The sequence below is a fragment of the Caretta caretta genome, chromosome 6, assembly GCF_965140235.1.
Source record: "Caretta caretta isolate rCarCar2 chromosome 6, rCarCar1.hap1, whole genome shotgun sequence".
NCBI classification, from domain to species: domain Eukaryota; kingdom Metazoa; phylum Chordata; order Testudines; family Cheloniidae; genus Caretta; species Caretta caretta.
In genome coordinates, this window is record NC_134211.1 from 104,375,188 (window position 1) to 104,397,503 (window position 22,316).

Below are 22,316 nucleotides of genomic sequence, written 5' to 3' on the forward strand. Positions count from 1 at the left end.
CCTACTTCAAGCCAGGGGGTGCAGCACTCCCCCTCCCTCCCAGCACTCATAAAGCGCGGCTCCCTACGCTGCCCAGAAAAAGTTTCTCCAGCAGAAGGGGGGGGACACAACGTGCCAGTCTCTCCTCTCCACTTGTCAGCACGCGGATCCTGCCTGCCGTGGCCTGGCCACAGGGCTGGGACCTGGAGGGCTCGCGGCCCCAAGGCGTTCAGCAGCAGCAGCGGCGAATGCGAAAGTGACATGCAGAAGAGCAGAGCTCTGCCCAACTCCAGGGTACCCCGCCGTGCTTGCGTTCCCCCTTCCCCACAGCCCGAAAGGGGTCACTTACCCAGCAGGGGCATGGGTGGCGGGGGGCTGCTTGGGACGAGCCTCTGCAGGAGGAATCCGGGAGCAGCCAGCTGCTGCAGTGGCGCCTGCAGGGTTTGAAGGGCGTTTGCGGAGGCCCCTCCTTCACGGGCTCCCTCCCCTCCTCTGTCCTGTCCCCGACCGGCCTGACACCGCCCGCCCCCGCCACATGCAAGCCAGGGAGGCGAGAGCAATGGCGAGCGGTGCCCTGCCCAGCAGCGCCGATGCCCGGGCTGGGTGGCGGCAGCCGCCGGCTGCTACTCTGGATCTTCTCCAGCTGTGTTGCAAACATTCCTCCCGGCCCGCGTGTCCCCCGCCCACTCCAGGGGACGCCGCGGCAGCCAGCAGCTCAGCCCATCAGTCAGCACCCCCTCCCCGTGCCACGCTTGTAACCCGGGGGGCACGGAGCCGCGCAGACAGCGGCAGCCCGTTATGTAACCTCATCAGGGGGCTTATGCAACGGACAAGCTCTGTGCGGTGCACAGGCGTTCAGCGCTAGCCTCCGGAGCGGCTGGCACAGAGCGAGGGAGCAGCTTTCAACTGTGTCACACTCACATCAGAAAGCCAGCTCCCGCTTTCAGCATTGCCTTGGCACTTTCGGGTGAGGAACAGCAAAATCCGTTTGTCGGGTAAGCATGGCTTCTCTGCCTCGTCCCTGCCCATCTCCTCCTCCTCAATCCCGCAGCGTGTGTGTGATCACCCCCCCCCCCCCAGCTCCTTTCCAACGCAACAGATTGCTATGTCATACACACGCAGGGTTATGACTTCATCCTGGGAACAAGCAGAAGGAGAAGCTGAGTTAAGAGGGAGAAAGATTTTATTCCAGCTAGAGTCTCCTCTGCAATGGGCAGGGCATTACAGGGTGAAGTAAATGAGGTTTGTGGTAACCTACTTCCAAACATCATAAGGCCCTACACACAGCAGGTAGGTTGTCTGACTCTGAAGGGCCTTGCCTTTCAAACTCAGTTATTTTAATCCAGCGTTGTGCACATCCAAGAGCTGTGTATTACTTTAAAAGCGGCATAAGTGTTGGAACCATGCACTTAACAGAGCAGGCTGTTTTCTCTTTATACCTTTTTCATACACCGCTTTTGAGAAAGACATGGTGACCTTACAAAGCAATTACAGACGCATCGAGGACTACACACACTACTGTCACAAGGGTAATCAATTCCATCTCAAAAATAAGAACAGCACCTTCTATTTTAATATCCATGATTATTGTTTGTTACAGTAGCACCTCCTTGCTCAAACCAAGAATTGGACTTGATTGTGCTAGGTGCTGTACAAACACAGTAGCAGATGGTCCCTGCCCCACAGAGTTTATAACCTAAATAGACAAGACAGCCAAAAGGAGATAGCATCCTCATTATGCTAATGGAAATTGAGGCAGAGTTAAATCTCCAGTCTTACAAAGAGTTATATGCTAAACTTAACCAGTATGGTCAACATCAAAAATTCAAAAAGCATTACTCTTGTCTCCATAAAGTCACAAGTCTGGCTTAATATATGTTTCAATTCCCTTCTGATTTTTTAACCTTGACACTGTGCATTTTTGTGTTTTTCTCTGCAACCATGAGGGCTAGAAACTTACTTTATAAAAAGGCAAGAGTCTCATATAATCACATGACTTCAGGAACAGGGGCTTTATGGAAGTCACCAAATATTATGAGACTAGTGATAAAATCATGAAAGTTGGCAATGCTGCTTTATACTTGGGACTAGCCCCATTGAGACTACACAAGCAATCTGCAGCAGACCTGGAAATTGGACTCAGGCTCTCAGCCCCAGACCAGTTCCTTAACCACAAGGCTATCTTTCCTCTTGAATTACTGCCCATAAAATAGGCTAATAGTTTCAAACTTAATCATATAAACCAATAGGAAAAACAATTCCAGTTTGTCACAAAAAACAGTATCAATAAAACAATTCACTTTAAAATATTTATAAAACAACCAAAGCTCATTCAAGTAAGAACTAAGAAACTGAAAAACATAGACTGTTGTGATGGTCACTTCCATTCTCAATCAAGTTACCATATGCATTTGATCAAGATAGATTATTTACCCTGCAAACAAATCTATTATGCTTCTGCCCATATTATATATATATTTATATAAAAACAGAAAGACCAAAGTGTTTTGATTTTCCAACAGTATGGTAGTCTTTGTTTACATAACCAAATAAAGGAGCCAAGGCAGCAACAAACCACACTGTATCAAGCAATTCCCATTCTGTGGCAGCGTAACGCTTTTCTGTATCCTCATAACATAATTGAAACAAAAATCAAATGAATACATAGAACTTTGCAGTACAATTATTCATAAGGTTTAAGTGAGGGTGCATTCCTAAAAGAAACATTGGGGCAAATCTAAACAGATGAGGGTTTTGTTTGTTTGTTTGTTTTGGTTTAATGTTAGATCTAAACTTTCCATTGCTGGAACACATCCACTACAACATTTCTACAATCCATTAAAAAAGTATAGCCAAAGTGACTGCATTGATCCCTGAACTTGCTTTTAGGTGTGCTGGATTTAATAAAAAAGTATATTTTGCATGTAGCTTATACACTATTATCTACATCTATAACTAAATAAAACATACTGGCTAGCAGGGATGTGTATCACTGGTTGCTGCTACACAGGATCAGAATTGCTCAACTTCACATCACAGGCCCTGAAAGGTATTTAGACAACTAATCCTCATGGATTTCAATGGGAATTAGGCACCTAAATACCTCTGAGATTCTGGGCCCACAAACCTCTGGACTAGTTCACTGGCCCTTGGCAGTAAAGTTCCAGCACACTGCTAAAGGCTCCCCCGCCCCTCCTCGCCGGAACTTCTGCCATTGTTTTGGAAACCTCCCTCCCCACCTGGGAGTGACAGGGTTAACTTACTAGCTAGTGTGCCAAGGGGCTGAAAGGAATATGGCAGCATACAGCGTGGCCAGGCTTCCCAGGCCATCTTCTACAAAATACTAGAGGCCAAAGTCCACATAGCACTTACAGAGGAGCTTCCACAGGCCTGGGTGAAGGGGGTACAGTGGTGCAGACGTGACAGTGCTTGTTCCATATCCATGGATCCATCTGATTTTCTTCCCCGTAGCCTGTGCAAACGGATACACCCTGAAGCATTATGGGCTCCGTGTGTGTGTGAAGATTGATTAATCATATTTTATTCTGTATCTACATCTACACTAGAAACGTTGATTCAGTCACCATTATGAGCAAAGGGGCCACCCTAATGGAGGCACTGACTCATTTGCTAAAAGTCCTGCAGATAAGAAATGAAGTTACACCCGCTGATCTGTTAAGGCAGAAAAAGATGGTCTAATGCGTTCAGAAAGATTTCCTTTGCCATTTGAACCGCCCCAAATGGTCAGTGTTCAGAGATACACTTTGAAGGTTGTGTTGTCTTTACCATTAAATCAAAATGTTGATTGCATTGAACTTCTAACATTTTCCAATGTTGATACCAGATTTTGAATTATTAACCAAGTTACACATCTGATTGGCTCTTGCCATTGACGACAGTTTGTGATATGCTTAAGTATAAAAGTCATTATCATTGTACAGACAACCAACATGAAAATGAGTCCTCATGCTTATAAAAGCGGTCTGCTATGCAAACAATGGAAGGCTGACCTCAGCAGGCTATCACTTCACACCTAAAAAAGTAAGGAGGGATTAAATGATTAAGGATGAAGTACAGGGGTGGAGAGCCTGTCAAAAAAAGCTGAACAGCAGCTCTCTTTCTAAATATATATTTTTTCTCTCCCCAAAATAAAAGTCTTCTCTCACTGGCAGACATTTGTGGTTTGATTTAATGTGCAGCAGTTTCACACATTTCCTGTGACAGGCAGAATGCCTAAGAGACTGGGTGGAAAGCAACAAACAGTTGCTGGCAAGCAATAGTAACATTTACATTGGCACGATTTGATCTTTAGGCGGAACCTGTGCAGCATCTTTACAACAATGCGGAGGCATTTGTACCACAAGGTAACTGGGCTCTTCTCTTTTTAGTGCAATACACCCATTTGCACATTCTTGTGGTTGATGACAAGTAGACATTATACAGAATCTATGAAATTCTGATGTTTCCCTTTTATGTTGTTTGTGGACAGGGATGTACCCAAACCAGAGAGAACTGCAATCCTTACATTCCTGAAAACTATTATTCAAATGTTAATGAGTCACTTGGCAGACCTGAAAAAGCGATGTAAGATGTGAGAAGCAGGCCATTTGTGTGGTGTACCAATGATACATGTCTTTGGAATGATAAAAACTGTAACATCAGGGCTTTTCCTGGCATAGTGTAGATTTTAAAGAATGTTAATATTAAATCAGTCTGTTCTTTGATGCCGCACATGGCTGTACAGTGGACATTCAGAGGATGTCACTAGAAGAGGTTAAAGAAAACTTCTTTCTCTACTGGGAAGGGAACAAAAAGCGGTCTAAAATCCAAACACAATGGGTCAAATCCTCTGAGGCACTGCTCACATACCTTGCGCACTCAAATATTACACTCACTAAAACGAGTTTTGTTGCTGCAAGGAATATAAGTAAGTTTGGACCTTTTGTCTGAGCAATCTTGGTAGTGCCACTTAACAGATGATACCCAAATCAGGTACAAAGGATATCTGTTAAATGCTTTTCTCCTGGCTGTCACGGATGTCCAAAGAAGCAGCAAGTCCCTATAGCATCCTTACGTGTGAAGAAAGTCTAGCACATACCAGAAGAGAACACAGTGGACAAGATCCTCAGCTGATGTAAATCAATGCAATTCTATTGAAGTCAATAGAGCTATGCCAATTGACACCAGCCGCAATCTAACTCAATTACACTTACACAGTTATGGGCAAAACAGTTTTATTACAACATATGGTCTGCACGCTAAGATTCTTCCCATGAATATAACATTTGCTTCAGTCTGGCAGTATTTTTGAGCGTACACACTGTGTAGCAACAATCTGTATCCATATTTTGGAGATATTTGAATCTTTCAGGACACTGAAAATATTCATAAAAATAGTGGTCACACCCTTGATCAAGTTCCTCCTGCTGGACACTCACCATTGTTGAGTTTTGATCCACACTGCTCATGCATGTGCTTTTATGCTCCCCATTGTCTGGGCAGGCTTTAGTCAAGGTCTCTGGGTTCAGCCCCTCTGACACACTTCCTGGGCACAGAATCTGTCTGATATCCCTCTTCTGGAAGGCCCAGAAATGCTGAGTCCCTAAGACACCACGATAGCTGAAGCACCCTCTTATGGCACTCTGGTTTATAATTTACCTGATAGTTGTAGCAAATAGACACAGATTTTGCAGGAGGATACCTAAAACAATCACACTTTACTTTAGGCAGCACAATATATCTATAAAAAGAAAAGGAGTACTTGTGGCACCTTAGAGACTAACCAATTTATTTGAGCATAAGCTTTCGTGAGCTACAGCTCACTTCATCGGATGCATCCGATGAAGTGAGCTGTAGCTCACAAAAGCTTATGCTCAAATAAATTGGTTAGTCTCTAAGGTGCCACAAATACTCCTTTTCTTTTTGCGAATACAGACTAACACGGCTGTTACTCTGAAACCGGAATATATATATAGATTCATAGAAAATAAGTACACAGTTCCTTGCCTCTGTTTCCTCACCACTCTTGAGAGTTCTTTGGGATTTGGTCACAGTCCTCGGGGGAGCGTAGAATTCTTCCTCTCCCCCGAGGTGGGGGTTGTTCCCCAAGTTTTACTATTTGTTACTACCATAAGTTTAATGCACAATATGATTATGCACATACACACAGTCCCTTAAAGTGCTTCTCTGGGAAGATTTATCCTTCTCAGTCTCTATGGAATAGTACCCAGCCTGTATGTAGCACATGCCAGCTACTTCAAGTTGAAAAACAAGGGATAGTCCCACAGTATCCTTCAAATTCCCCTTGAGTTTTTGCAAAAACAGTCTGCAATTTGCACAGCCTGCAGCAGTTCTAGTCCTATTCTCCAGTAGGATGAGGAGCTGCCAATCTAATCCAACAAAACTAGCAAAATGCCTGAAACACAGTCCTTATAGCAGACGCTTATAGTCTTCATGTTGCTTCAGCCCAAGTGTGGCTCCCACTCCTATTTATAAAGTTCTCTCCCTTCCCTTGAGTTCCCATTGGTTGCTCTTTTGGAGTGACTGTGCATGTGACTTGCCAGGTTGCTTGCCCACAGCAGAAATTACCCAAATAGCTTCAAACAGCTAATGAGCACACCTAATAACTGCCATATCCAATTCCTGGATGGTCTGGCCCTCCAGCAGAGTTACCCTATCTAGCTCCAGCAAGTCTTCAGGCACACAAGTGAGATTAGGAAGATCATTTAAACTTCATTTTGATTAACTTCTGGTATTGAAGTAACAAGCTGAAGTGGCTTGAGTGGCATCTAGAACCCACCAATGGAATTATTTCTCTTTATCTGTTTTCCATTATGTTCCCTGAAATGTAAATAAGAATGACATATAGTGGCTTTTATGGGAAACATTTGGTCTGCTATTCATGAAATTGTATTAACGTGTAGGTTCTCTCCTTAAAGATATGGAAGGAACTCTGGCCTGAAATGTGGCTTGAGAATACATAAAAAGGGCAGACAGGTCACTGTAATTGTTTTTAGAAGTATAGATACATAGATTAAAGGTGGTTGTGAGCTGTTTCATCTTCTGTAAGAGGTAAAGGGCTTAAGGCATGAAACTACTTTTGAATGTTAGCCTAGCAACAAGGAGTAAGTGGTGAGTCTTGTCTTCTGGATCACTAACTCTTAAGGGCAGCAATTGTCCTTTCTGGTTACATAGTGACTAGCACAATAGCATTATGACCTGGCTAAAGCTACTAGGTGCTGCTACAGTATAAATGATAACTCTAAACTAGATGCTCATAAAAACAATAGGAAAAATGTGTTACATCACAACTCTTAACATATAAGCATCTCGAAAAATCACAGAAACAACACTTCAATTCCCAAAGCCAAGTTAGTTGCCAAGGCTCCCTATACAATGAATAGAGAGAGAGAAGCCAGCACACTAGGCTGGAAGCTGCCTAAGCTACCCAAAGGGAGATGTTGACAACGGGCATCTGCTAAGCCTTGCCCCTCTCTCAGAGATAGGTGCTTGAGTCTGGCCTGCAGGGAGGCATCTATCTGTTAGTGATCCACAAAGAGGAATTCCTCTCCTGGAGGACAGGACAGCTTGGGCACCTAAAGGATTTCTTGTGGGACTCCACCTGCCTTGTTCCACACAGACTGGCTGGAGGCAGAGATGGTGTCACCCACTTTATGACTTTTAGCCCAGAAGTTAGCGCACTTGCCTGGGATGTGGAAGATGCAGGTTCAATTCCCCGCTTCTTCCAGCATGGGAGAAAGGATGTAAACAAAGGATCCTACCTCTCAAGCAAGTGTTCTAGCTACTGGACTACGGAGTCATTCTCACATACTCTCTCTCTCTCATTGGCTCAATGACAATTTAAGTATTTATTCACAGTGGAACACATGAACAAACACCTGTGTTCCTCTGGGTTGTGACTTGCTCTGGGGTTTAGGCATCCAGACATGTAGAGGGAGGCAGCAGTGCAAATACTCAGAGGCAGAAACATAGGCACTTAAGGAACTTTTACTCTGAAAGTGTAGGCATCAAGTAAGATTAGCTGTGTACCAGGAGATTTAGCAGGAGTTTTGTGAATTGCAGTGGAGCCAAAACTGGGACTTAGGTGCCTAAGTACTTTGTGGCTCTGAGCCAGTCCCTCAAAACAAAACTGAGAACTGTGTATCCTCCCCACTCTTTCCTCCCTTATTTACACCAATAAATGCTGCAGTGGAAGCATGTGGCTTAGAGCCGCAAACTGAACAGAAACAATGCCACTGAGAAAAGAGGTTCTCTTTACCTCAGTCTGCAAATTAAAATGACACCTTATCTGTAGTATTTGGAGAAAACATACAAAAAGTATAACCAACCGTTAAGTAATAAGGAGCAAGAAACTTGAACTCTCTTGTCACCACAGAAAAGTTAAAAATTTGGTACAATAGAGATGACATCAAGGTAAAAAAATTAACAAGGGTCCCCTACAATGAAGGAAAGGAAAAACTTTCCTTTGTGGGGGGAAAGGAAAAAACTCTATCTTGGTCAAACCTGATCAACTCAAGTGTAGTTTGTTTGTATGCATGCCAATAAAGAAACCTCAGTGATGAGTCTGGAGTTGAATTGATTGCTTGGATTTCAGACAACTGGATAAAGCATTCTCCCAGAACTGGATGAGGTGTTCTGAATAAACCGAGTTGGAGGGAACCCTAACCCATAGAAGTCATTTATATTAAGTTCTGTGCATAAACAACATATAGGAAAGTTTATTTTACTGAAATAAAAGAAAATAATTCTAGCATTTGCTCTTAAGTTCAATGGCAACCAACGGCACTCCCCTTTTCAATTTATTCATTCACAATGCACAGTGATAAAGGAAACATTGCTATCTTGGTCTTCCTGACACGCAACTCCCGAGAATCCTCCCTCCACCTATACTACTCACTCAGTTGTCAAGCATTCAGACTTCAGATAGTACAGTTTATTGTTATTTGTATGCAGTCTTTCAACTAGCAGGAAACAGGTGCAAGGCCAAAGGGCTCTTGCCGGCTCATGTTTAAACATTGCAGTTCCTGAAACAAACCTTTATTTCCACTTTCCCTCTTTGGCATATGTGCCTTAACCCTTCCGCTGCTGCAGCTCTAAGCTAGAGTGGAATGTGGTAATGTTCGCTTGGCTCATCAATGCCTCCATGTGAAGAACCTGATACATCTGGCAGCTGCATAGAACATGCACTTTTCTCCACTTGCCTACAATGTCTGGCAACAATCAAAAGCTAAAACTAAAGCAAATATGTGTTGAGGCCCAGACGGCTAATGGTTTAGAAAGGAATCCTGGCAAATAAATATCAAAGGCCATTTGCTTTTCTGTACTTATAAAGAACAAATCCACTGTCAAGGGGAAAGGGATAGTTATTTCATAATCCAAAACCATTTCCAGGATTTTGTGTACAGGATGGAAATTAGCATTTGGTTAGGAGGTTAAACAGATGCCCAAATCACTCACTGGCCCAAAAGAGACATTTGTAAACACCAAGCTGATGATGCAATTGAGTGAAGTTTACCTTCTTGATTCAGGTACTGAATCCTGCAAGGTGCTAAGTACTTCCAGGGAGGTGTTCGGCACCTTCAGCGCCAATTGACTTCAATAAGAGTAGGTGGTGTTCAGCACCTTGCAAGAAATGCTCAGTATCATGCAGCATGAAGCCCTAACTCCATTATGATTAAACTACTTAAGTGCTTACTGTTTCGCTTGTATCTGAGCTAGGCACTGAACCACCAAATATTTGTACATGGATGTATAGCAGGTACATACCTCATTTGTTTGCAGAAAGGGAGTTTATTACTCTAAAGGAATATTGTCAGCATAAAACCACATATTTCACTGTGAAAACTCAACTTGCAGCACTGTCAGTGAGTAAACACCTGAAATCAGTTTAAGTGAAAGACTGGAGAGAAAAAATATTTCTCATTCCCCTCCCCGCCGTTTACGTTGTGCATTTGACAGCAGTTTGTAAACAGTCCATTTTAATGAGTCCTCAGTACGCTCACTTAAATCAGATTCCCAGTTTTTATGGATTTGTCACACTGCAAAACAGGAAAGACATTTTAAAATACAAGAAAATAATTGTAAAGCCATAAAATTCAGCAGAGAGCTCTTAACTCTTTTTAAAACTAACTTTTAAGTTTATGGTGTCCCTTTAGGAGAACTAATTTATAGTCCTCACCATGGATATTCTGACTATTCTTTGAGTCCTTATCACTTGTGTTGCAAATGTCGGGATGGTAACCATAACCTCGAGGGCATAATTACAAATGGTGACCCATATGGGGATTAGAACTGCTGAGAACCTTTGAAGATCAGATAAGTTGCACTGGTTAGTGCATTACCCTCTAATTGTGTGGCTCTTTATTCCCCTCTAGTGGCTAGACACACAGGTTTATGAGTCTGCTACTACCTTCACGCTAATGCAGCTTGTCTTTTATCTCAAGCAGTATTTTGTTTAATTTCTAAAAATGATAATAAAACAGCACCCAGCCACTATTCTAGGTTACCTTGACAATCTTTCTAAAATTTCACCAAATAAACAGAGCAATCTCTCTAGATTGAATAAAAGAACTCAGCACCAAGCTGAATACAAATTAATGTATCCCCATGCAATTCCTAGTCCTTCTTCCCCCCTGCCACTCCCAAGTCCCCTTGCACAGCCAGTCTCAGTTCTCCCTTTCCCAGTTCATCCAATTTGCCTCCTCCCCATGCTCCCCAGTCCCACTGGTTCCCAGTCTCCATTCCTGAACTATTCATCCACTCAGTGCCTCCCTCCCATCCCAAGTTCATTATCCCAATCTCTTTGCTCAGCCAGGAACAGTTCTCACCACACACTGGTTCCTCATCAGCCCTTCCACACCAGTTCCCAGCCCTCCACCCCTAGTTCCTCATCCAATGTCAGTACCCCCCACTGGTTCCCAGCCCATCCTGTTTCTCTTCCTGGCTCCCAGTCACAGTCTCCTTGCTCAGCCAGTACCAGTTTCCCTCTTTCCCCCTCACTAGCCTCCAGTCCCAGTCTCTTCCCCACAACAGTCTCCCAACTTGTCCTAATCTGCTCCCCCTATTCTTGCAGGACCAACTCTTTCCCCACCACTGCATTTGAATCAGGCAGCTTCTTCCTCCATGTTGCAGGAATCCACACGGGGAGGTACTGAGAGCACAAGACAGGCAGGCTCCCTGCTCTCAGTTCTGGTGCCTGGCTCTGAGCCCAGCACAGAAATTTCAGGGACAGTCTTCCTCAGCCTGTGGCTGGGAGTGTGCCCAGGGTAGAAAGAATCTGAAATTTTTAGCTGTTAAATTCCACGAAGTCTGTATTAAGCATGTACAAACTGCATTTTTTTCAAAGGCTCAAACCTTGGCCAAATCTGAGTGAATTTTCAGAAAGACAATAAAAGGCACTTCCCTTGCCAAATTTCAAGTCCATATTCCAAGGCACAAGGGTATTACAGCATTCTAAAGAAAAGGTCACCAGAATTTTTAAACATGAGCAAAACAACATATTTGTCCCTAACCTCATTCTTGAAAATCCTTGTGATGTTTTGGCTGAAACTGTCCAAAACAATTCAGCTTGAGGCAGATTGCTGGCACAGAAAATTTCATTCCAACTGGTTAAAAAGTTTGGTAAACAGAAAATAGGGTTTTTATAATGGAAAGTGTTGGGCAACCTTAATAGGCAGCACTACCCACCCAACCTTTAACATCAGTATCATTTTGACAAATTCTAATTTGAGGCTCAGTTGAAAAACTATTCTCTAGTTTCCTGGTTCAGTGTCTCACCGTAGCACCACAATAAATATATTACATATGTGTTGAAGAGGTTGCAAGTTTATATTTTTACAGAAAGGACACCTGACACGTAACAAGTCTTTTTACAGCAGCGTCACCAACAATATTATTGCTAGACCATCAATAGATTGCATATACTTTCACAGCTGAACTTTTTTAACAGTGCCCAGATTCACGATGAACTACAGATTTGAAGGCAAAAGCAAGTGATGCAGATTGGATAAGTTTAAGGTTTAACAAGGCATCCTCCTTCTTGCCACCATATTAAAAAAAACAAACAAACAAAAAAAAACCTCTCACCACTGTAGTACAAAGTGGCTCTGGTGACCTGTATGAAGAACTTGAGCAGTTCATGCAGTCAATGGATAGGTTTATACTACCAGACAAAAACCTAAAGACAGAATAAAAATGACTTGATTGAAAAATACTGCAATTGTAAAAGATGTTTGAAAGCCTAAAAATGTTTAAATTAGGGTAAAAATATATATCCAAAATTGAAGTCAGGAAATTCAAAGAAAGGGCTCGAGAAGTATCCCTAACTCCATCACCCCTTCATATCCTGCCATGGCATGTGCCACTCACATGACAGCTTCACATCTATGCTAAGTATTATAAATAAATAGGAATGAAATAAAAATGAAAATGCATCACTCTATGCATATTTATACCTCTCTGGGCAGTAGGTAAGAATCTTTGAAATAGGCAAGGTCACATGGCCCTCTCAGCTCATTTTATTGAACAGGCTTGTGGCAAGTTTTTGTAAGGCAGATACATATTTTGTTATATGTGTATGGGAAGTCTGAAACCATACCGGGGGTGGGAGAGAAGATCTCTACTTTCTTACTCTTCACACAGAAAGGACATAAATTGTGAGTCTGAGTCAAACTTTGACAATTTGGAGGTCCCACCGAGATGGCAAGTGGCTTCACTGAGGCTGTGTGATCCCTGACTGCCTTGCAGGACGATCGTGGCAGCCGGCGCCTGGACGCTTAGTCCAAGCGATCCTCCACAAGACAGAAAGGCACAAAGCAGCAGCGCAGTCTACGCCATTGAACTTGTTGGTTCCCACTCTGTTCGGGTAGGGGTCTTTGGATCCAGCTTCTGGAATCAGACGTCTCAGGTAATTATTATTTTTGTGCTTTAACCGGTTTGAGGACTGTCTTGTCTTTGTGTCAATCCATCTTCCCCGTGGTGTGTGTGTGAATCTGGGAGCCATCTCTGTCCGGAGACTGGCTGACCAAGGGGTCCCCATCCCCACGGTCTGAATAAGTGGAATCTGCACAGCTGCAGCCACACCACGCCTTGGGTATAACCCCTGGTGTGAAAGCAAGGGCAGTTGAGGCAGTAGCCTGTGGGCTCCTTTCTGTGTGTTGCACCGGGTACCGCTCTGCTGAGCCCGAATTTCCTTCTTGTGTGAGTGCTGTGTGAAGTCCTTCTGGATGGGTAATCAGAAGTCTAAGGTAGAACAGTTCCCTAAGGGAACTCCAGCTTATTTTATGTATTTTAGGAGGGGTCCGGACTCTTGTAGGTTTCTTGAAAAATGGTCCAAATTAGCTCTAGAGAACCCCAAATTACAGGGGCCACTGTTAGGTTCTTGGGACAAGGATCGAGTGGACGCTTTAAAAAGCAAACTCGTCCTCCCAAAAACCAAATTGGAGAGAGGAGAAGTAGACTGCTTCATGCAGTGGTGGGAAGAGGCAAATAGTAGATGGACTGAGTCAAAACTCACCTCTCTTAAAAATTCTATCAAAAAACTAACAGTTCAATTGGATGCAGTCTCTCCCACCACTAGTCCGAGTGCTCCCCTTTGCCCAGTTCTGTGCAATGATCCGGATCAAACCCGACCCCCACCATACTCCTGCGCAAATAAGAAATCAGAAAAGGAAAAATCTTCAGTGACTACAGATAATGAAAGTGAAGAAGATACCCTCATTGGCCTCGCAGCTCTGCAAAATATTATGAAGAAGAAATCCAAAGCAGACTGCAAAGATTCTCTTGACATCTCTTCTTGGAAAAGAGAACCTGATGGGAGGTTAATGAGAGACTCTGATCAAACTGTTGTGGCACCCTTACGAGTCCTTAAGATGGGAGAAAGTGAGTCCATATGGGATTATAAGCCCTGGACTCGTACGGAACTTTTATCTATAGATAAAAGTTTTCCCAAACCACAGGAAAACTCTGTCAAATTTGCTGAGGAGTTTCTGTTAATCTGTGAAACCTATGAACCCTCTGAGACAGATCTCCTCCAACTGTGTAAATTGTTAGCTCCTGCCAGTTATTATGAAAAATGGTTGGCTGCCACAGACTGGCCAGCTCAGGCACATAAAAAGTACTGGCCCAGATTCGGCATACAGAGACCGGTGTATGGCTCTTTGGAAGCGCCTGCATCAAGCCATTCCCAAAGTGTGGTCTCCTAAAACAAACTGGACAGCAATACATTGCTGTAAGCAAGGGCAAGGAGAAAGCCCAGGCGACTATAGGTCCCGGCTAACTGATATTTTCCTACAACATTCGGGAATACAAGAGCCCGATGTAAATGGGCAGGGGGCCTTGGCACATGCATTTGTTGATGGTCTTCTCCCTGCCACAGGCAGCATGTTAAAACGAATAAGTGTGGGATGGGAGACTGAAACCATGGACAAATTGCTGGCAGTAGCAGAGCATTGCCACCACACTTTAAAAGGAAAGGAGGAACAGTCCTCCCAAAAGTTAATGGCTCTGCAGATACAGCATTATTCAGGACTAAGCAGACCACACCGGGGACAGGGACGGGGTTGAGGAAGGGGGCGGGGGGCTGGATTAACTGGGGTTTGTAACTACTGTAAACAGCCTGGACACTGGAAAAAAGAGTGTCCAAGATGACCTAATAATTGTATGGGAAATCACGTGAACCCCCCGCTGGTTCCTCCAGCTGATCCCCAACCCTACTTTTCACCCCAACAATGACGGGATGCTGGGGAACCTCACAAAGTTTTAGCTCCCTTATTACCTCTGTCCCCTACTGGAGAATGTGTCCTGACTGTAAATGATCTCTCTCTCCCTTTCCTTGTTGATACTGGAGCTTCTCTTTCTACAATCCGCACCACTGACTTTTGCCTGAGGTTCCCTGATCTGGAAAATCTGTGTCTGCTGTTGGCATTACAGGGATCCCTACCTCTTTTCCCCTCTCAAAACCTTTGTCTGTTCAGGTCGGTACCCCCTCTGAGGAGCATGCATTCCTCCTCTCTGATTCCACCCCTGCAAACCTTCTGGGACGGGACTTGCTATGCAAACTTGGCTGTTCTATTTACTGCTCCCCAGATGGTGTCTATCTGCAAATCCCTCAGTCTTCCTTATAAAGAAAAGGAGTACTTGTGGCACCTTAGAGACTAACCAATTTATTTGAGCATGAGCTTTCGTGAGCTACAGCTCACTTCATGAAGCTGTAGCTCACGAAAGCTCATGCTCAAATAAATTGGTTAGTCTCTAAGGTGCCACAAGTATTCCTTTTCTTTTTGCGAATACAGACTAACACGGCTGTTCCTCTGAAGCCAGTCTTCCTTATGTGATTCTGTAGCCTCCCTGCTGTCTGAAACTTCCCTCTCCACTCCGGTCCCTTGCTGTCCCTTAACTCCGTCCCTAGAGCACCTAATCTCTCAGGTTCCTTCCTCCCTATGGCCATCTCACCCATCTGAAGTGGGCCGATTAAATACTGACCCAGTTCGGATTACTGTAGACAATTCCAAACCTCTGCCTCACCTGTCTCAGTATCCTTTGAATCCTGAGGCAGAGGCTGGGATTGCTCCAGTTATATCTGCATTAAAAGAACAAGGAATTATTGTCCCTTGTTCCAGCCCCTGTAACACCCCTATCCTCCCAGTTCAAAAGGCTGATGGCAAATCGTGGCGATTTGTTCAAGACCTTCGAGCTATTAACCGTATTGTCATGCCTTCTTTTCCAGTGGTTCCTAACCCTGCTACAATACTAGCATCTATTCCTCCAAATGCAACCCACTTTACTGTTGTAGATTTGTGCTCCGCTTTCTTCTCTGTCCCAGTTCACTCTGAATCCCAGTATCTCTTTGCCTTCTCCTACAAGGGTCAGCAATATACATGGACTACCCTTCCCCAAGGGTATACAGAGAGTCCATCCTATTTTTCTCAAGCCCTAGCCAGGGATCTCGCTGATCTGGTTTTCCCATCAGGATCCACAGTGATCCAATATGTGGACGACTTACTCCTGTGCTCCCCCTCTCTGTCTGCCTCAGAAACTGATTCACTGACACTTCTCACAGCTTTAGCAAACAAGGGTCATAAGGCTTCTCGCACAAAATTGCAGCTCTGCAAAACCTCTGTCACATACCTAGGCTTCCTTCTCTCCCAGGGCTCCCGTACACTCTATCCAGCCATCCTTAGCTTTCCCCAGCCTTGCTCTCCACGCCAGGTCAGAAAATTCTTAGGCATGACAGGGTTCTGTAGGCAATGGATTCCCCAATATGCTTCTCTGGCTAAACCACTCCAAGAACTCACTCAATCCTCTGTACCTAACCCCATGCCATGGCCACTTGAAGCAAATGCTGCTTTCATCTCCCTTAAGCAGAATTTAGCCTCTGCCCCTGCCTTAGGGTAACCTATGACAAGCCTTTTACCCTTTTCTGTCACGAACAATCTGCTTGTGCCCTCGGGGTTCTTACTCAGGAGCATGGTGACAGAAATCGCCCGGTGGCTTATTTTTCTGCAACCTTGGACCCTGTAGCCCAGGGTTTACCCCCTTGCCTACACGCTGTAGCTGCTGCAGCGCGCCTGGTCGAGATGTCTGAGTCCCTTGTCCTCCGCTCTCCTCTCACTCTCATGGTTCCCCATTCTGTGGAAACTCTCCTTCTGCAACGCAACACTGCTCACCTCTCCTGTGCTCGCCTCACTAGGTATGAACTTTTGCTGCTTTCAGCCTCACATATCACTATTAAGCGCTGCTCCCGGTTAAACCCTGCTACCCTCCTTCCTTTACCTAGTGATGGTGAACCCCATGACTGCCTTGCAACTGTCTCCGCTATCACTGTCCCGCGCCCCGACCTTTCAGATGTACCTCTCCCTAACTCTGACCTGGTATTATTCACTGATGGGTCCTGTTATAGAAATGACCAAGGCCACCTTCTTGCAGGGTACGCTGTGGTCTCTCTCTCTGAGACCATAGAAGCTGCACCTTTACCCTCTGTGACCTCTGCCCAGGTGACTGAACTGATTGCTCTAACCCGTGCCTGCTTTCTAGCCGAGGGGCTCTCTGCCACTATTTTTACTGATTCTCGGTATGCCTTTGGGGTTGTGCATGACTTTGGCACCCTCTGGCAGGCTTGAGGTTTTCTTACCTCTACTGGTACCCCTATCAAGAATGGCCCCTACATTGCCGTCCTCCTGTATGCAGTTTTACTACCATCTGCCTTGGCAATTGTTAAGTGTACTGGCCACTCAGCGGCAGACACCGAGGTGGCAAAAGGTAATGCACTTGCTGATGCTGCTGTAAAACATGCCGCCACTATAAAACCTTCACCAGAAGCGTTTCTTGGTCCCCTCTCTGTCTCTGTAACGCCACCATCCCTGTCTCATCTCGCTCAGCTCCAGGATTCTGCCCCAGAAACAGAGAAAGACTCCTGGAGTGTTTTGGGTTGCTCTTTGCATTCTGATTCCCTTTGGCGATCGCCCACCGGTACCTTTGTAGGCCCCCTCTCACTCTACCCATCTCTAGCCGCCCTGCTACATGGTGTTTCGCATGTCGGCAAGGAGGGGATGGTCTCTGCTATGAGTAAGGCGGGGTGGTGGGCTCCCCATTTCAGCTCCTTTGCAACCCGCCACTGTGCCGCTTGTGTTACTTGTCAAAGCCACAATGTAGGCAAATCTGTAAAAGTAACACAAGGGTTTGCCTCAAGCACCTTTCCTACACTGGCAACTTGATTTTGTACAAATGCCAAAGTGTCAGAAATATGAATTCATTTTAGTTATAATATGTCTGTTTTCGGGTTGGATTGAAGCCTTTCCCTGTCGCAAAGCTGATTCATTGTCCGTTGCAAAATGTCTGTTAAACCACATTATCCCTACCAAGGGAATTCCTGCCACTTTGTCTAGTGACCGGGGAACACATTTTACTGGAAAAATTGTTCAACATCTAAACCAGGTATTATATGTCACCCACCTGTTGCACTGCCCTTACCATCCACAGAGTGCAGGGGCAGTTGAAAGGCGAAATGGTGTGCTTAAAAATAAGCTGGCAAAAATCTGTAGTTCCACAGGGTTAAACTGGCCGGCTGCTTTACCACTGGCCCTTATGGAAATTCAGTCATCCCCATCCCAGAGACACAAACTGAGTCCATTTGAAATCATCATGGGACACCCTATGCGAACAATGGCTACTATTACCCCAGCCCCAGACCTAAACCTAACTCACAGCACGCTCCTCCAGTACTGCAAAGGGTTAATGCAAGCTGTGAGCTCCTTCCATTCGCAGGTGCGAGCAGCTTGGCCGACGGAACCCATCTCTGCTGCCTGTCACACTCTTGAGCCTGGTGATTGGGTCTTCCTGCGGCACCACCTTCGGAAGCACGCCTTGGAACCCCGGTGGAAGGGTCCATACCAGGTACTGCTCACCACCCAGACAGCAGTGAAATTATCCGGCATCGCTGCATGGATCCACGCCTCACAGTGTAAGCCAGCGCCACCTCAAGGGGACCAAGCACCTCTGCAAGACCACGCAGAACCAGCTTCAACCCCAGAAGACAAAGAGGAACAGCCTGCAATACCTTACAATCTGCACTCTCGTAAGGGTTGCCAGAAGCAGAGGGTAAGCAGACAGCAGGACCCAACAAACAAGAAGCAGTAGTGAGCCTAGCGCCTGCTGCCTGGTGGACGTAAAACCGTGACTGCAGTTCCCTCGAAAGGGGTTGTCGGAAGCAGAAAGGGTCCTGCTTCCAACATGTGTCCTATGAGAAGCTTAATCCTCAGCTACTGTGTCCTGAGGGTCTGGGGAATCCAGAGTGACAGTGACAATTCTTTCATCCAACAACAGGTGCAGATAGCCCAGATCCTGAATATTTCTAATTGCTGGGTCTGCAGCTACATCCCAGCTCACTCACAAGCTAGTATCCCCACTATGGCAATCCCTTTGAATTCCTCAGAGCTTGCTGGAGAACCCTATCCGCTTAAAAGGACATGGAAGGAGAATGACACTTGGGGGCTGGGAAAAACATATGTTCCTAAACTTATAAGTGTGGTGAAAGGAAAGGGCCACTGGTGCTGGGTGTATAATGGGACAGGGCTGAATCTAGGGAGGAGCAGCTGTCTCCACTACATCGTGTCCCATGGTGTATGGGACTATTCAAACAAGGTTGGAGAATGGCGAACCGGGTATGGAAAGATAAGCTTCCTCTCAACCTGGGACCGGACCAAACCAAAGATTCAATCTCTTGCTCCCCCTACAGCCTCCCTGAGAAAAAACAGCACCATCTACAAATGTCATGCGAATGCTACCTCTTCTCCCAGTGAAAGTCATCCTGTGCCCTTTGGGGGATACTATTCCTCCTTCGTAAATTCTTACATGTCAAAGGGTTGCAGTCAACCCTTCCCAGCTTTAATGGACATCATTGGGTTTGTGGGGAAAATGCTTACACTGCGTTACCAGCAAATTGGTCAGGTATCTGTTATCCTGCTCAGCTTTTCCCACAATTCCAGGTGCTTCAATCCCTCCCACGAAATCGCCTCCGTAATTTCAGGCAAAAAAGGAGGGACTTGCCAGATGCTAAATGGTATGTGGATAACATAAGCCCCCTAACTTGGGAAGAAGCTGTTGGCATTTCTTTAGTCCCAGTGGGGGGGGGTAATCCACCACGCAAAAGGCTTTTAAGGTTACAAGCGGTGGTTGAGATCATGGCCAATGAAACAGGAGAGAGCTTAAAAGCTCTAGCCAAAGAAGCAGGAGCGGTCCGACAAGTGGCCCTCCAAAACCGTCGGGCATTAGATATAATACTGGCAGCCAAAGGAGGGACCTGTCCTCTAATTGGAACAGAATGCTGTGTATACATACGATTTATTACCTCATTAGTATTATCAGGTAATAAATCGTGCTAGCTATCTGGAGCAAATTGCATACCTTCCCCACGAAGAACCAAGTTCCTTGTGGAAAAAGATAAGTAACTTATTCAATTTCTCTAGTCTGGGAAACTGGTTGTTTCAAGGAATCCTGACTATCCTATTTGGAATTCTAATAATCTTTGTGTGTTTTCAATTGATTTCTTGTTGTATCCAAAACTGCACAAGACACACCATCCATCAGGTTACCCCTAACCAGAGTGCTAATGTTGTTAAATGTCACCAGTGAAAATAATGAAAAAGAACAATTGATGCATGGAATCCAGTAAGTCATTGGTCATGGGTGTAGCCTTGACCAAAAGGGGGGGATTGTGGAAGTATACCATTGTATAAGGGGACATGCTGGATACATTGTATATGAGAGGGCATGCCAAAACATGTTACAAGGTATCTGAGGGAGCACATGTAGGGACAGTTAGCTTTTGAATGGAGAAGCAATTAAGATAGAGCCAGCACGTCTAAGAAGCAGGTATCAGAATGGAAGGTGTGAAGGGCAATTAGTTAAGTTAACTGGAAGCTGTTAAAGGAGATTGTTAAGATATGTGACTGGTCTCAGGGATCTCGAAGGGTGGTGACAAATCTTTTTTTCTTTTGTCTGTAACTTCTCTGTAACTTGTTCTCCAAAAAACTGTGTAAATTAAGAGACAAGCCCCACTCGGGGGGCTCACTTCTAAATGTATTAGAGCAGCTTTGCTAATAAAACAGAGTGGTCTGATAAATTGTGAGTCTGAGTCAAACTTTGACAATTGAAGCACAGAAAGAGGTATAGGGCATCTGTCTTAAGGAGAAATAGCTTGATTAGTTATCTCTTGGTGGTGTCCACTACCTTTCTCCTGCTAGTTTCAAATCTGTTCAGTGAAAGGATTCTTCTGCTTTTCTGGCTTCCCTTCTTCTTTGGGGGAGTTAAGAGTTCAAGGAAGGAGATGAAGATCTGGAGAGCTTTAGGACAGGTGGATGGGATGGTGGTGAGACTGCAGCTTTGGCCCTTCTCACCCAACATATAACTGGAGAAGTGCAAGGAAACATCACTATGAAAGGACAGATCTTCTACTTAGGAGGGAGTCAGAAAGGATGCCACATTGGTGGATAATTGAGTCACTCGGTGAGCAAAGAGCATAGGATGCAACACCGGAGCGTTTACCTCTTTAGAAGCAGCTTGGTCCAATGGGATTTTTGGCCATACACCTTAAAGAATAATTGATGGGCAAGTACATCCTGGTTTGCTAAAGTCACAAGAGCAGAATGGGCTGAGTGGTCTTATCAGATGTCTCCAGAGGAGATTAAGCTGATGTGTGGGGAAGCAGAGCTTCCCCACAAGCCCTCCAGACTCCGATTCCCCTACCCATTGGAAAGCAAGGGTCTGTGGGCTGGGAGTAATCATAGCACAGCTCCTCTTAGCTGCCTTCCTGCTCCATGATGATGGAGAAGTGGAACAGAGAGAGGCTATGCAGCTGGTCCAATTCGAGGAGCAAAGTTCTGCAAAGCCAGGACTCTGAAAGGAAAGAAAGATCACTAAGATTACACTATTATATCACTGTTTGTGCCACTTGAGGAAGAGAATCTGGCTCTAGGACAGAAGCATGGGCAAGCCCCAAGGCCTTACAAGAGAGGTACAGGCTCAGCCTCTCACAGACTGGGAGAGCTCAAGATCCAGAAAAAGCCATTCCCTGTAAGAGGAGCTCAGTGAGAAATCCCATATGCAGTATTAGCTGAAGGGAGGGGCTCCCACTTTCATTTTATATTAGAAGCTAATCACCATCTTGACTACAGAGAGACTAGTAGCTCTCTAGATTGTCTACCTACATGGTAGAAGAGGTAGAATCATAGAATATCAGGGTTGGAAGGGACCTTAGGAGGTCATCTAGTCCAACCCCCTGCTCAAAGCAGGACCAATCCCCAATTAAATCATCCCAGCCAGGGCTTTGTCAAGCCTGACCTTAAAACCTCCCTAGGAAATGCATTCCAGTGTTTCACCACCCTCCTAGTGAAGAAGTTTTTCCCAATATCCAACCTAAACCTCCCCCACTGCAACTTGAGACCATTACTCCTTGTCCTGTCCTCTTCTACCACTGAGAATAGTCTAGAACCATCCTCTCTGGAACCACCTCTCAGGTAGTTGAAAGCAGCTATCAAATCCCCCCTCATTCTTCTCTTCTGCAGACTAAACAATCCCAGTTCCCTCAGCCTCTCCTCATAAGTCATGTGTTCCAGGCCCCTAATCATTTTTGTTGCCCTTTGCTGGACTCGCTCCAATTTATCCACATCCTTCTTGTAGTGTGGGGCCCAAAACTGGACACAGTACTCCAGATGAGGCCTCACCAATGTCGAATAGAGGGGAACGATCATGTCCCTCAATCTGCTCGCTATGCCCCTACTTATACATTCCAAAATGCCATTGGCCTTCTTGGCAACAAGGGC

General features: G+C 45.1%; 2 protein-coding genes across 7 annotated transcripts in view; one reads left to right on the plus strand and one right to left on the minus strand.

The window, feature by feature from the left end:
* The window catches only part of SYNE3 (spectrin repeat containing nuclear envelope family member 3), a 144,234-nt gene extending 143,217 nt beyond the window's left edge, over positions 1-1,017 (minus strand). For 4 of the 6 annotated variants that reach the window (XM_048854003.2, XM_048853996.2, XM_048853998.2 and 1 more), the window contains exon 1: positions 329-765. In XM_048854003.2, coding sequence (XP_048709960.2) covers positions 329-341 — 13 coding nt within the window. In that variant the 5' untranslated portion in view covers positions 342-765. Of the gene's footprint in view, positions 1-328; positions 766-900 lie in introns of those variants that run through there. The other 2 variants (XM_048853999.2, XM_075129848.1) reach the window with 1 other exon arrangement.
* LOC125638727 (uncharacterized) lies at positions 539-20,929 on the plus strand. Its single transcript, XM_048854808.2, has 4 exons — positions 539-733; positions 793-974; positions 12,745-12,904; positions 18,262-20,929. Exons 1-4 carry the CDS (start codon positions 539-541, stop codon positions 18,631-18,633), a joined length of 909 nt encoding a protein of 302 aa, XP_048710765.2. The 3' UTR covers positions 18,634-20,929.
* Positions 20,930-22,316: the final 1,387 nt, after the last annotated feature.

Coding starts and splice junctions, on each gene's coding strand:
- LOC125638727 (XM_048854808.2), top strand. CDS start 539: ATGGCGAGCGGTGCCCTGCCCAGCAGCGCCGATGCCCGGGCTGGGTGG. Junction 734..792: donor CCCCTCCCCGTGCCACGCTT/GTAACCCGGGGG, acceptor TAACCTCATCAG/GGGGCTTATGCAACGGACAA. Junction 12,905..18,261: donor TCTGGAATCAGACGTCTCAG/GTAATTATTATT, acceptor TTCCATTCGCAG/GTGCGAGCAGCTTGGCCGAC.